The following is a 14384-nucleotide window of genomic DNA, read 5'->3' as shown; positions in this document are numbered from 1 at the left end:
TATTTATTTTAAAATTTTCCATTCTTAACGAAAAATAGTACACATAATGCCCCACAGCCCATCTGCCCCGCCACAAGGGGAAGCTCCATAATTATAAGTTGACTTGTAAGAGTTTATATCTGTGCCCTACAAAGGAAAAGCCCCATAATGCCCCACAGAACGTCCCCTACCTTGTATTGGGAACATCTCTCCATGATGTCTCATCATCTCCCATACAAGATAGAGATATGCTGTGGAGCATTGTGGGGCAGAGCCCCCTTTGGGCACATATGTGAATTCGACTGGTAATAACTCACGAAATAACAAGCAGCTCCATTTTCCTTTTCTGTTTCAGGCCCTTATGTGCTTTTAATGAAAGTTATATTTATTCATATTCTTTTATTTTTCAAAAAAAAAGGAAATGATTATTTTAATCAATAAAGTCTATTATTAAAAGGGCAATTATTTAGGAGATGATCAAGAAAATAAACTTTCTATGGTCCCCACATTAATATAAAAGAAGAGCATAAGATTCTTGGTCAATGAAAACCAAAATCTCATTGACCAACTTTCTCTCCTCTCAAAATCTAAAAAAGAACGCCCCTTAAATACAATTAATTTACCTTGAAAAATAAAAAGCGTAGATGATACGGTACAACTCCAGTTCGGATTCCCTAATTTAAATACACTGGTCCTTTCTTTATTTTACTTTTACCCACTTCTCTCTCTCTCCATGTTGGGCCTAGAGAATTGAAATCAGGCTTGGCCCAGAAATGATTTAACAAATTGCATCTTGCAAATATTTTATTTTTGATATTTCTTTTTTTTTTTTGTATTTTGAGGGAACTTGCAATCTACAAGTAGACCTTCCCTAGATGCAAGTATGCCACTTGCAAAGTTCTATTTCTTTGTTTAAGATTTTTATCGTTTAGGTATGACCGTTCTCTATATCTTAGTGTTAAGAAAACCATATTGATGGGATTAAACGTAAGAAAAAAAAAAGGATTAAATGCGATGTTTAAGTTGACTATGTAAAAATTAAGGAAACAATTCAGTGGCTCCATTTTCATATTCTGTAATGGGACTGTTCATAAATAAATTCAAACTGATCGGTTTTGGGTTGAAAAGATGGGTAAATTGATAATTCAGTTCGGCTTCGATTTTAATACATGAAAACCGAAATCGAACTGAATCGAACCGAACTGAGTTATCTATAAATATATTCTCACTGAAATATTATATATAATATGTATAATTCCAATATATATATATATATATATATATATATATATTTAAAGCTGAAATATATATTTCGGAAATGTGTATATTTAAACCAAAACTGACTCAAACCGATCCGTCAGTTTCGATTTAATTTTTAGGTAATCTGACCAGATCGGATCTGTTAAAAAAACTAATAAACTGATCTAACCTGCCCTATGAACAACCCTATTCTGTAATCTGCATTGAGCCCATCCATACTTTTTCTTAAAACTTTGAGTTTTTCATTGTTCAATCCACACCATAAACTGTAATACAATTTTATTTTTCCCTTCATGCGACAACACAACAGGGGTAGCCCATCCCCTTTCCCTTAACCCCCATTAAAACAGTGACAAATGAAGGAATGAATCAAAATTTAAGGGTGATAGTGAATTATAAGTGGAAGTGTTGATAAATAAAATCCAAAAAACTAATAAAAGTCGATGAGGTGGACTGAACGCTAAATTTCCCATGTACTAAGACGACGGTGAAAGTTTTAGGAAATTTAGAGTTCAGTCTACGTAATACAATTAATTCACCATGGTCCATGGAAAATCAAAAGCGTACAAGACAGTGATGCTAGTGAGGCAGGGTTTAAATCATCCCTAACCCAAACCAAAGTTGTTGAACTTGCAATCCTCATCCAAACACAACCTACTTGTTTCGGGTTAAATTAGGATTGAATTGATAACCAGCTTTGTTTATTTTAGCAAAAATGTTCCTACTTCAGATTGTTAATAGTATTCGTCTGACATGGACTTCAAATTTGTCCAATCTACTGGGTCTCCATCAAGGAATGATTTATTGGCCACGTCAACTGTATACAACCCAGGAAAAAAAAAACTGTATAGAACCCAGAAAACCATTGGTTTCTATATAACAAATTCTGTTGCTCTACTCATGTTTGAATGCTTGATGAAATACCAAAAAAATACTATGCTTGATGGAACATGGCTTTAAGTCAAAAATAGGGTGTTCTATCTTGATCGCTATCAAGCCATCAAGGAATTGTAATTGTTTTAATATTGGTCGCCATCAAGGATGAGTTGAGCAATAAAATTTTTCCTTGATGTCAACCCTATAACAAATTCTGTTAAGATGAGACAGAAAACTAGTGGTTTCAAATAGGTCAAACCAAAAAGGAATTGTGAGATTCCTGACTTATAAACCAAGAAACCAGTATATATTGGTCGCCATTATTAGAGAATTTGAATTTGCAATGCAAAATAATAATTTATACCAGCCACTATAATCTTCTATTAAGATATGTTAATGGCGTTTTAATATTGTTTTCGGATTAAAATTAGATCATCCAAATTTGACATTGGAGGCACATCACTGGTGTATAAACAAGAAAAGTCATGTTTAAGATTGGGACTGATCACTTAAAAGTAAAAAGAAAACAGAAAAAAAAAAGGAAAAAGTAAGGGTGCAAGTCCGTTAACCCTACTTGAAAATTTTCACCTACATTAGGGTTGAATTTGGGTTCAAGGCTATTGAAAATTTTACAGATAAGTCAGTCCATTTCAACCCAAATTGCATCATATATGAAAAAAAGAAAAGAAATCTTTTCCATTTATCAAAATTAAGATGTACCCTAATCGGTACTGAAATTATTATTTTATTCAATAATATTCAGAGAATTGGTCCGGACATAGAATTGGAAAAGGGAGAAGCTAGGGTTTAAGCCTCTTCACTCACATTCTCGAGATGGAAAGCTTGGACCCAAAGAGCCATCCATCCTAACATTTCATATAAAAGAACCTCCCCTTCCAATTATGGATGGAGGAGAGGACTTCAAGGAACACCTTCTGGTTTGATCAGAAAAAGAAATAGTAATACCCCCTCCGTCGATGCTTCTTCAAAGAAAGAAGGGTGTGGAAAATGGGGAAGGTCATCAGCAAGGTTTTTAAAACTGACCCGAAGACCAAATTGGTTAGGGGTCTGGTTCTTAGGTCAAACGTTCTGATCGTTCCATTGGACCATTCCAACAAAAAATAAAAAAAATAAAAAAAATAAAAACAGTCATGAACGGTTTAACTGTCTGGATTAACGATTTGTTGACTAAATCAATGGTTTCTTTTGTAAAAATCTGGTTTTGGGAAAAACGTCTAATCCAGTTTGGTTTTAAAAACCGTGGTCATCAGTACACAGTAGGTCGTGAGTGGTATAAAAACAAAGGCTCAGTTTGGAAGGAGTAAAAATACAAATATGTACAATACAAATATATAATTAAATACAAAATACATAGTTTTGCACTCCACTTCTTCCAAATATGTACAATACAAGTATGTTATGTTCCCTTAACACAACTACTAGCCCTTATCCAAAATAAGCCTGAGGCCAGCCCTGGGATTATCCTCGTAAGGACAGAGCTTGCCAAGCCGAGTATTTGTTCCCTAATCTTACACATAACCCCCTCAAATAAGGAACAAGGGGTGCCACCAAAACCAATTAGGGCCCGAGTTGGGACCTCTTCAATGTGGTCCTCTAACTTAACCTTGGCTAGGGGGACAAAATCCTCGCCTGCCTCCATATGAACATCTTTCTCAGATTTAACTTTAAGGTTTTGTTTATTTTTCAGTAAGTTATTTATCAGGGTAAATGTAATTAATTGGGTAAGTTTTTCTTGGAAACACTTACCCAAGTAAGTGCATTTACTTATATTCTTTTATTACTCAGGTAAATAGGGTAATGACCATTTTAGTCATGAAAATTCATTATTAAAAAGGGCATTCTTGTCCTATTCAAGTGTTAGTAATTTTCTTTCTAGATGGAGAAGTTATTTACCTACTTAGGAGATGGTATATCCAACAAAATACTTTCCTTGGTCCCCACATTAATCTGAAAAAATGACCATGGGTTTCTTAGTCAATGCGAACCCAAATCCTATTGGCCAACCTATCCCCCCAATCAAAATCCAACAAAAAAACACCCCTAAGAATGTCTACCTCAACCTTCACCTGGTTGGCATCAATCTCAGAAACTACTATTTCAACCACATCTCAACGAAATGATACATGGCTCTACTCGCCATTCAAGCTCAAACTACTTTGACCCCAAGAGTAGGAAGATGAAGATGAAGATATGGAGAAGTCAAGATTACTCTAGATGAGGACCCAAGTCGAACTCCGCCGGGTGCTTTCAGTCAAATGACACAGATGACTAATGGCCCAGATGAGTTTAAGATCAATAGTCCAACTGTTCAACTTGGTCTAAAATGAGAACCAAATGATTCTATAACTGAGCATGTGATGTGCTTGTTCTCCTAATGATTGTCGAACACTTTACTCCTTGACTTTGGAATTAGAGTGCAGGTGATTGGGAAAATGACTGCTATTATCGTCGTGAAAGAGAGCAATAGTGCACGCTAGCTGGACCCCAACCTCCCTCACCATTCTCTCCCCTTCTCCTGTGAAGGGTGCAAAAGCAACTCCTAGAACCTTGGTCAAGGGTGATCTTGGGGCATAGCACATATCCCTTAAGGCTCCATTTGGAAGGAGTACAAATACACATATATAGTGTTTAAAACCTTATGTTTTGTATTATTTTGTATTGTACATATTTGTATTTGTACTCCTTCTAAATTGAGCCAAAAGTGAGAAGTACATGGCTCTTCCTATAGGTATTTGAGGGCAAACCACCACCCAAGGTACATCCCTATCTCTCTCATTCTAGCTCTTCCTTATAGTTTTTCGGTAATGATGATAGTCCAAATCATTGGTTACTAGTTATATGATGACATATAAAAATTGATAAACATAGAAAAATAAGGGCACAAAAACGAGGAGTGGGTTTTCATAGGGTTTCTTTTGTGAGGATGTTTGGTATGGATAGTGATTATCTAATAAATGTTTTGTATAATTTTTTTTAAAAATCAGGACAAAGTTTGTTTTAAACGTTTTCTTTACACTTCAAATAGCAATAGGCGCCATTAGATGTCATTTGATGAAGGAAGATTTGGCCCGACCTCACAGTTATGCGACACGTGGCAGAAACAACAGCTCGGCAAAAGGGCCAAGCCTGGCCCAAAACCAGAGTAATCCGAACTGGCCAACCTTGTAACAGCTCGGGATATACCTCGCCGAACTGGCCAACCTTGTAACAGCTCGGGATATACCTCGCCCAACTGGCCAACTTCGTAACAGCTCGGGATATACCTCGCCCAACTGGCCAACTTCGTAATAGCTCGGGATATACCTCACCGAACTGGCCAACCTTGTAACAGCTCGGGGTATACCTCGCCGAACTGGCCTGCCTTGTAACAGTTCGAGATACACCTCACCGAACTGACCTACCCTATAGATACCTCCGAACTCAAGACTTCGCCTCGCTCACCACTCCGCATCACCTTCTGGGCACCAAAACCAAACAAGTCGTACCATGCCTGACACTGAGGAAGTCCGTGCCCGAGGGTGCCGCACCTGACTGACTTGGAATCTGATGCTTGGCGGCTGCACTCTAAATGGCCACCTGCCACTGCCACTGACACCGCCATCTCTAGTTAGAGAAACGGTTAGGCAGTGACGGTTCTGTCCCAGTAGAAAGGACGACAGTCGAATTGACAAGCGCAAGGGTAAACATACCCGACCTGACAAGGGCCTCGAAGCAAGTGCGCAAAGTGATTATAAGATCCCCTTGCCCCCAACAAACAAGGTATGAAAACTTTGCGCTATCTGGTGTTATCTTGCTTTCGAAGGATTCTAATTTGAGCTTCGGAGCTGCTACACCAGGTTCCCCCCCAGACCTTCCTCATCTCCTCCGTTTCAGGTTCCCTGCTACCCAGTTCAGAAGCAAGGTCATTGACAGATAAGACCGGCCGGATCGCACTTCATCACCATTATACACTAAGCCAAACAGTAAAAAGAAAATGCCCTTCAAAATGAAAAATATTATTTTTAGTGTTTCTTTATATTGAAAGACATATTTATCAATTGAACGGCTCAATCAATTAACACCATTTTTGGCAACACTTATATGGCGCTGACCGCTGAACTAGCATTGGTGACCTAAAAAACCATCATTGATACTAACACCATGGTTTTCAAAACCTGACTAGATTGGATGGTTGGACCGGAAAAGTTGGGAACCGGTCAGGTGATCGGTTTTATTTTTTCTCAAAACCGGATATTTGCAAAAAAAAATATTGATTTGGTCAGCAAACCGCTGACTCAGGTAGTTGAATTGTTTGAACCGTTCAATAATTTTGACTATTTTTTTATTTTTTGTTAGAACGAATCAACCATTCGATCAAACCGTTTAACCCAGGAACCGGACTCATGACCGGTTCGATCTTCGGATAGGTTTTAAAAACCATGCTAAGCACCATCTAAGTCACTTGTGTCATTACCATGAAGTTACACAACTCTACCACATGTTCAAACTTCACATGATGTTTTAACCCACCATTGCATGATCCGAATGGTCGAACCAACTGAATCGTTACCTTGCTCTTTTTTAGTCCGATTTTAGTGTATTCAATAATTTATGAAAAACTGTTGACTTGATGATTGGGGTGTTATTATTATTATTTTTTTTACTTTTAGAAAAATAGAAAAATAAACACCAGTGCCGTAGCTTAAGAACCAGAGGAGAGGACGTTGAAATCCGAATAGCTTTCCTTTATCGAGTACCTTGTGTACCTGTTAATAGCTGTAATCCATCTTCATTAGGTAACGATTAGTTGTATTACACATCATCTGCAATCCATTTTGCTTTATGTTCTGACTCTTTTTTAATCAGGTAAGAGTATGCCTCTCTTGTGGGGAAGAGAAAAGAAACAAACTGTGGAGAAGGAAGAGGAAGAGGAGGAGAAATTCTTTCTGAACCACCGAAGTGAGCCGGAGGAAGAATCGATCACTGATCATAATGCAGAGTACAATCCCATCCGCATATTCTCTGCCAAAGAGCTCGAGAGGGCTACCAAAAACTATGACCGGCGTCATCAAATCTGTCGAACAGGTAGTCATGAGTTGTATCGAGGAACCCACGAAGGCCGTCCAGTTTTGGTCAAGAAATTCCATGAGAAAATCCATCGGGAAGCGAGTATAAACGAAGTGACCATACTAACCCAGTTGTATCACGAGAACGTGTTGGAACTGATCGGTTACAGCTCGAAGACCACCGATTTCCCCGTCCACGTATACGAATTTGCCTGCTCCAATGGATTTCTCTCCGATCATATTTACAACGATGACAACGATCCTTCTACGCCTGGTCATGAGCTACTGCCATGGGAGACTAGGCTAAGGATTGTCTCGAAGATTGCTGATGCGGTAACCTATATCCACACAGCAGCTGGTAGGCCTATCATCCACGCGAATATCAAACCTTCTAATATTCTCTTGGATGAAAGATATTTTCCCAGTCTTTTCGGATTCGAATCATCAATATGGATTCCCTTGGGTGAAACAAGTGTCCTACTAACAACAGAAGATGATGCGACGAGACACACAACAACGGCGGTGATGGGTGCTCCGGGATACGTAGATCCTGAACTTATTTTAACTTCAAGGCTAACGGAGAAGAGCGATGTGTATAGCTTTGGTATTGTCCTGCAAGAGATTCTGACCGGAACGATGATCTTTGAAATTTACAACGCGGCGGAAAATATTAGAATGCGTTTGAGAGAGAGGAGGAATTCACTGTCTTCGGACAATTATTTAGAGAACAATAATCCCGCTGTTAAATTGAAGAATGGAAAAAGGATGATCGAGATAAGTTTACCGGATGATGATGCGATATCCAACGAAGCAATTCATGAATTGATTTTGATGTCCTATCTCCTGAAAGAGGGGAACAGAAACCAAATGTTGGCATGTGCAGCTCTGTCCTTGAGATGCACCAAACGGAATCCAGAAGAAAGGCCAACGATGGAGGAAGTAGCACAACAACTGGGGCAAATCAGAAAATTCTAAATCCCCACAACAAGGTGTAGTAGGTTTCCGCTCTTAATTTCAAAATTAATTAGAGAAGTGAGATAGCTTTGAATTATTTATTTTCAGTTCTTCTCCCCCATCTCCTCTCGTTCATGAAATACCATGCCAAGTTGCCAACTGTCGCTGGAGCTCCCGAAACAAGAAGTGGGTAGAACTTAATTAGTACAACGCTCTGGTCGCAATTGTCTTCCATGTGAGAAATGATAGAGATTATAAAATTGAAGGGAAAAAGCTCTCTTCTGAACTCTGTTTATTATAAACAAGTGAAGAAGAAAGGTTCTTATTTTTTTAACACTACAGCGTTAATTCAAACTTTCAAGGGTGGTAACTTTCGTCTTTCGGCAGGACTCTCAGGCTTTGGATTGCTGGATTCGTGTTTCAGTATGTGCATATATATGTCAAAGGGTGTGGATTGAACTCTGATCTAATTTGTTTTAATTTTACGAATAGATGGTGGCTCAGTAGGTAGTATGTGTAGTCCTTCGTAGTCTCTTCCTTTCTATCAAAAAATAAATAAATACTTTGGGATAAAATCCTGTTATCACCAAGGTTGGAGGTTATGGTTATGGCATGGTCTACCCTACTATGACGCCTCGTGAGAAAACAAATGTTTTAATTTTTTTTATTTATTTTAGTATTATATTTCTGAAACAATTTTCATTACTATAGTAGTTGACTGAATTACTATAAGAATTAATGAATCCATTGACTTATAAAACAATTAATTTTTAGATCAAAATATAATTGGGAAGATTTCTTTGTAGAATCAGGAGATTGTACATATACAACGGTTCAGGCCACCGATACAAATGGTCCATAGCTGCTTGTATAATGCTGGGTCTTAGGATTTCGGGCTACTCCAAAATGTCTCAAGGAAAGGAAAGGAAAGGAAAATAATTTTCTACATGCTTCTATCCATTCATGAATACAGAACAGAGAGTAGCTTTTCAAGCTTCTGTTCATTCATCAGTAGATAACAGAGAGCAGACCAAGTCCAAATCTGCTGGTATAAAATAATTAATTTTTAGACCGAAATATAGTTGGGAAGGTTTCTTTGTAGAATCAGGAGATTGTACATATAGCATGCTATTACAATGGTTCAGGCTACCGATACAAATAGTCCAAATCTGCTGGTATAATGCTGGGTCTTGGGATTTTGGGCTATTCCAAATTAAGCTTAAGTAATTTAGCTTCTGCTATTCTTGGTCAATTGCCTCTACTTCCTACAAAATTTATATAGAATGAAGAAATGAGAAAATAACCAACTAAATGGGAGATATGATTTTTTTAAAGGTACAGAATAGTAAGAGGCCATCTCTATTTTTGAGTATCAGATCACATGCACATAAATTGATGAACAATTGCAACCTTATGATATATATCATTATTTTGAATAATCAATGGACCATCCAATAAGTGGTCTCTATAGTCCATTGGGGTCCACAATTTTCAGTAGGAACCAACAGATAATCCAAATTGAGAGAGTGAGAGGAGTGGAGGAGGGAGCAATGTGGATCCAATAAGTAAAGGAAAATCTTCCGATTTGTATTGTCACTTTGGTCCTTGAATTTTAAAATGCAATAGTTCAGTATTTTAATTTTTAAAACATAACAATTCAGTGTCGTTAATTAGCTATTAATTAGTCGTTAAGTGGTTTTTGAAAAAGATACAAATAACAAATATTATTTAATTTTCTTTATCAGTCATGTAAATGTTGATAAAAAAATAAGTGTTCCAAATCCTCACTTTTTCCATTCAAGAAAGTCGGTATCATATTTGAATGGGCATTCTGGTGATCCCAACTTTCTTGAATAGAAGAGGCAAGGATTTGAGACAGTTAATTTTTAGTCAATATTTGGATGGTTGATAAAGAAAATTAGGTGACACTTGAAGGGTATTTGTGTCTTTTTCAAATGCAAGAATTTGAGACTGTTAATTTTTAGTCAATGTTTGGATGGTTGATAAAGAAAATTAGATGACACTTGAAGGGCATTTGTGTCTTTTTCAAATGCCACTTAATGACCAATTAACGGTTAGTAAACAGCAGGTATTGGATTTTCATATTTTAAAAGTTTGGATACTAAATTGTCACATTTTAAAGTTCAGGGACCAAAGTAGCACCAGGCCCAAAGTATAGGGTACTAATCGGGAATTTTGCCAACAAATAACCCAAACCACATTATTACAATGCCATGCCTAATACAATGTAAAATGGTTCAAAATTTTCTAAATTAAGTCATAATAATTTACAAATAATTTTTGGAAAACAAAAAATTAGTTATATTGATTATGATTTCTGAATTTTCTAAATTAACTCATTATTACAATGCAGTTGTTCCTGCTTTTCTTTTTTCTTTTTTTTTTTTGAATGGGAGATATGGAAATTTCATGGGATTTTTCGGGTATCAGACCCATCCTGATCCTAATAGGACCCATCTATCCAAACAGTATAGGGTTTGGGACCCATCTACCAAAATATGTGGTATGGTATAATATATATTATAAAATAATTTATAATATATAATATTAAGAGAAATTAATTAAGCAATACTTTTATGCGAGTTGCTTGTTTATGAAATTTAAATTTTTATTAGTTAATTTTAAAATTTTATTGACATTATTATTATTATTATTAAATTTAAATGGATTGTAAATTAATATAATTAGGATTAAGATTACAAAATACAAATGGTATCTATTTGTCTACTTCAAATTAAGAATCAATTGGTTTGGACAAGTTTAAGTCCAATTCAAGCTGCAATATTTCTAGGTGAAATATTTGTCTATGAATTTTAATTTTTTATCAGTTAATTTAAAATTTATCGATATAATTATTTCTAAATTCGACTGGACTTTAATTTAGTGTTATTAGGTTTTAGGATTGCAATTTTGAAAATGCTACTACCTATTTGTCTGAATTTAGATTGAGACTCAATTGGTCTGGGTAAATTGAAGTCCAACCCAAGCATTATTTTTAGGTGATATACTTATTAATGATTTTTAAATATTTATAGCTATTTTTAAACTCTTATTGTTGTAATTAAGATTGCAAAATCAAACTCAATTTGAAATGATAATCTTAATTCTTAAGTGCTTTGGATCAAAATCGGCTCTCACAATGGATAGGGTTGGGGGTTATGACCTTATGTATATGGAAGAATGATCATAGGCTACCCTCATCCCAAGCCCCAAAGACACCTTATGATATCAAAATAAAAAAAAAAAAAGAAAGAAAAGAAAGCAAACAAGTTCTTTAGAATTTGGTAGGGGTGTTGAGAGTTTGGTTGACCAAACCATAGACAAATTGTTAAAACCCAACTGGTGCTTCAGTTTTTACAATACTGAGAACCAAAACCGAACTAAACTAATTGGTTAACTAATTGATTGGTTCAATTTTTTATTGATTCATTTCTTTGGTTTTTTTATATATTTATAAGCTCTATGTATATATACATATACAATATATATATATATATATATATATATATATATATATATATATATATATATAAATTGGTTTGTCCATGTCAGCATGTCTCTCCTTTGAGAGAAGTTATTTATCTATTTTCTCTACTTTTTGCATTTTTCTTATTTTCTTTTGTTTTAAAAGTATAAAACAGTAATCATTACTTATCTTGATTAGATTAATAAAACTATACACTATTAGAGAGAGACCTTTGGGTTTTTCAAGGCATCCTATTTTAATGCATATAATTATTACATTTAAAAAAGACATTTAAGAGAGAGAAAGAGAGAGAGAGAGACCTTTGGGTTTTCAAAGGCTTCTTATTTTAATGCATGTTATTATTACATTTAAAAGAGAGAGAGAGAGAGAGAGAGAGAGGGAGAGAGGGAGAGAGAAAAGTAATAATATATATCAAGGTTTACCAAATCGAACCGATCAAAGGTTCGATTCCTGTGTTGAACGATTCGATCATTCGAACCGAATGGATGGCCCGTTCAACAACCAAAACCGTTGGACAGTTCAAATGGTTTAACCACCTGGGTCAGTGGTTTGCTAATCAAATCAACAATTTTTGGCGAAATAATGGTTCCAGGGTAAAACAAAACCAATTACCTGATTAGTTCCCGTTTTTTCGGTTTGGTCTGATTTTGAAAACCATTATATAAATCAAATAATATAAATAGGTTGACGTTAAACAATCAAAAAATTATTAATTTAAAAATCTATTAAAATTTCACTAAAAATAAATATTAACAAAACTTAGAAAATATTAAAAATATGTTTCATTTCCACTTAATAAATGCTGATAAAAATAAGAAATTTAAATATAAAAATATTAATTGGTAGTTTTAATAATATTATTAAATAACTTATGAGTTAAGACCTTAATAAATGTTAATAAAAAAATATTAATTGATGGTTTTAAAATATCAACAATTAACAAAAAAATCCAAAAAATTCTGAAAAAACCTAAACATAATTAAAATACTAAAACTAGTCAAAAATATTGAAAATTAACAATATTTTGTATTAATAAGGGTATTTACTGAAAATAATTAAAAAGTACAATTAATAGTATTTTACTATTAAAAAATACAAAAAATATTAAAAAAATACCAACGCTATAAATTATTAAAAGATATTAAAAATTAGTTATACTTTTATCAATTATGGAATTTATTTAGTTATTTAATTTATTTTTACTGAAATCAAATGCAAAATAATTTTGTAGTGACTAATATGCAAAAAAAATTATTGAAAAATACTCATCTGTAAAAATTACCGAATAATAAAGAAAAAACACCAAAAATTAATTACAAACCCAAAAATTCTGAAAACCTAAAGCTTAATTAAAATACTAAAAATAATTAAAACTTTAAATTAATTGTATTTTATTGCAAAAAATATTGAATAATAAAGAAAAAGTAATGTGTTTTAATTACTAAAAAGTTATAATTTAAGCTATAAATAGTAGAAAATTACATTTAATCACCAAAAAGTTATATTTAATTACCAAAAAATTACATTTAATTATTTTTAGCCAAGAAATTACCAATATTTCTAAAAATATGATAATTTTCAAAAAATACTATAATTTAAATAAATACAATAATTTAATAATTATAATATTTTAATTATTAACAATATTTTAATAATTAATAATAAAAATTAACAAATTATTTATAACTTAACCTAACTCGATTAGATCTATAAATTTGTAGGCTCAAGCAACTATTTTCTTTTGAGTTAGGTCTAACTGAGATATGCACCATGCCCACACATTATTAAGATAATCAAATCTGAAGTCTAATTGGGTATCAAACTTTTAGAGTCCAATGATGGCTTTAGCGGATAGAGCTTATGCTAAACAACCCCTAATAAGCTCAACTTGGAAGTTATATGCATATATGGTAAATATTATTACATAATATTTAAATAACAAATTTTGTATTAATATATATATATAGAAATGTTATATATTTTTTTTATACTAGACTATAATTAAATAAAATTTTAATTTGTAAAAAATCATAGTTTTATAATTAACACGGGCCTCTTTATCAACATAAAATGTGCAAGCCCAAACCCAAGCCCAGTCATTATATAAAGCCCAAACCCCGATCTATACACAAAATGTCTTATTTTCAGTAAAATTTTATATTTATATTTAATTATATATATTTAGTAATAATTTAATAAATTAGTAAACTAAGTTATATTTCCTAATAGTAAATTGATATTTATCAATATATATCTATATATCTATCTATATAAGTACTTTTTATATATGTAATAGTATCGAGCCGGACTTAACGAGTAATATCTGTAGCATGTGATGAAAAAATCAACTATGACGAATCAACTAATGATTAATATCTGGATCCAGATTACTGAATCACCCAAGGAGTAATATCTGTAGCCTGTGACGAATGACGAAAAAACTAACCAGGATAAACAATAATTATAGGAAAGAAGCTGGAAAGCTAAGAAGGTGAAGAGACTAACCTACGCCAGGGAGAAACCAGAGGGGCACGTTAGCAGGAGCATGTATGAGGAAGGATGGACCTCAATCCTCACATGAGCCTCCGATTTCTCCATTAAAAAAAAAAGCGCGTTTGTAAAGCGTTGATGAATTGAGATCCGGGTACAACAACACTCAGACAAAAGAGGAAGGGAAGAACTTAAAAGAATACAAAAATGTCTCATGTCATCATATAATTCTAAAAATATGATAATTTCCA

The 14384-nt window shown here is 33.9% G+C and overlaps 1 protein-coding gene across 1 annotated transcript; it reads left to right on the top strand.

Moving 5' to 3' along the window:
- Window positions 1–6846: 6846 nt before the first annotated feature.
- Window positions 6847–8232, top strand: LOC148852282 (wall-associated receptor kinase-like 2). Its single transcript, XM_088947584.1, has 2 exons — window positions 6847–6911; window positions 6982–8232. The coding sequence occupies exon 2, from the start codon at window positions 6990–6992 to the stop codon at window positions 8154–8156; it is 1167 nt and encodes a 388-aa protein (XP_088803710.1). The 5' UTR covers window positions 6847–6911; window positions 6982–6989; the 3' UTR covers window positions 8157–8232.
- The last annotated feature ends 6152 nt before the right edge of the window (window positions 8233–14384 follow it).

Source organism: Nelumbo lutea, chromosome 5 (assembly GCF_056320005.1).
Source record: "Nelumbo lutea isolate HS-2025 chromosome 5, American lotus-T2T, whole genome shotgun sequence".
NCBI classification, from domain to species: domain Eukaryota; kingdom Viridiplantae; phylum Streptophyta; class Magnoliopsida; order Proteales; family Nelumbonaceae; genus Nelumbo; species Nelumbo lutea.
Note: the sequence above shows the minus strand (reverse complement) of the source record. Positions and strands in the feature narration are given on the sequence as shown.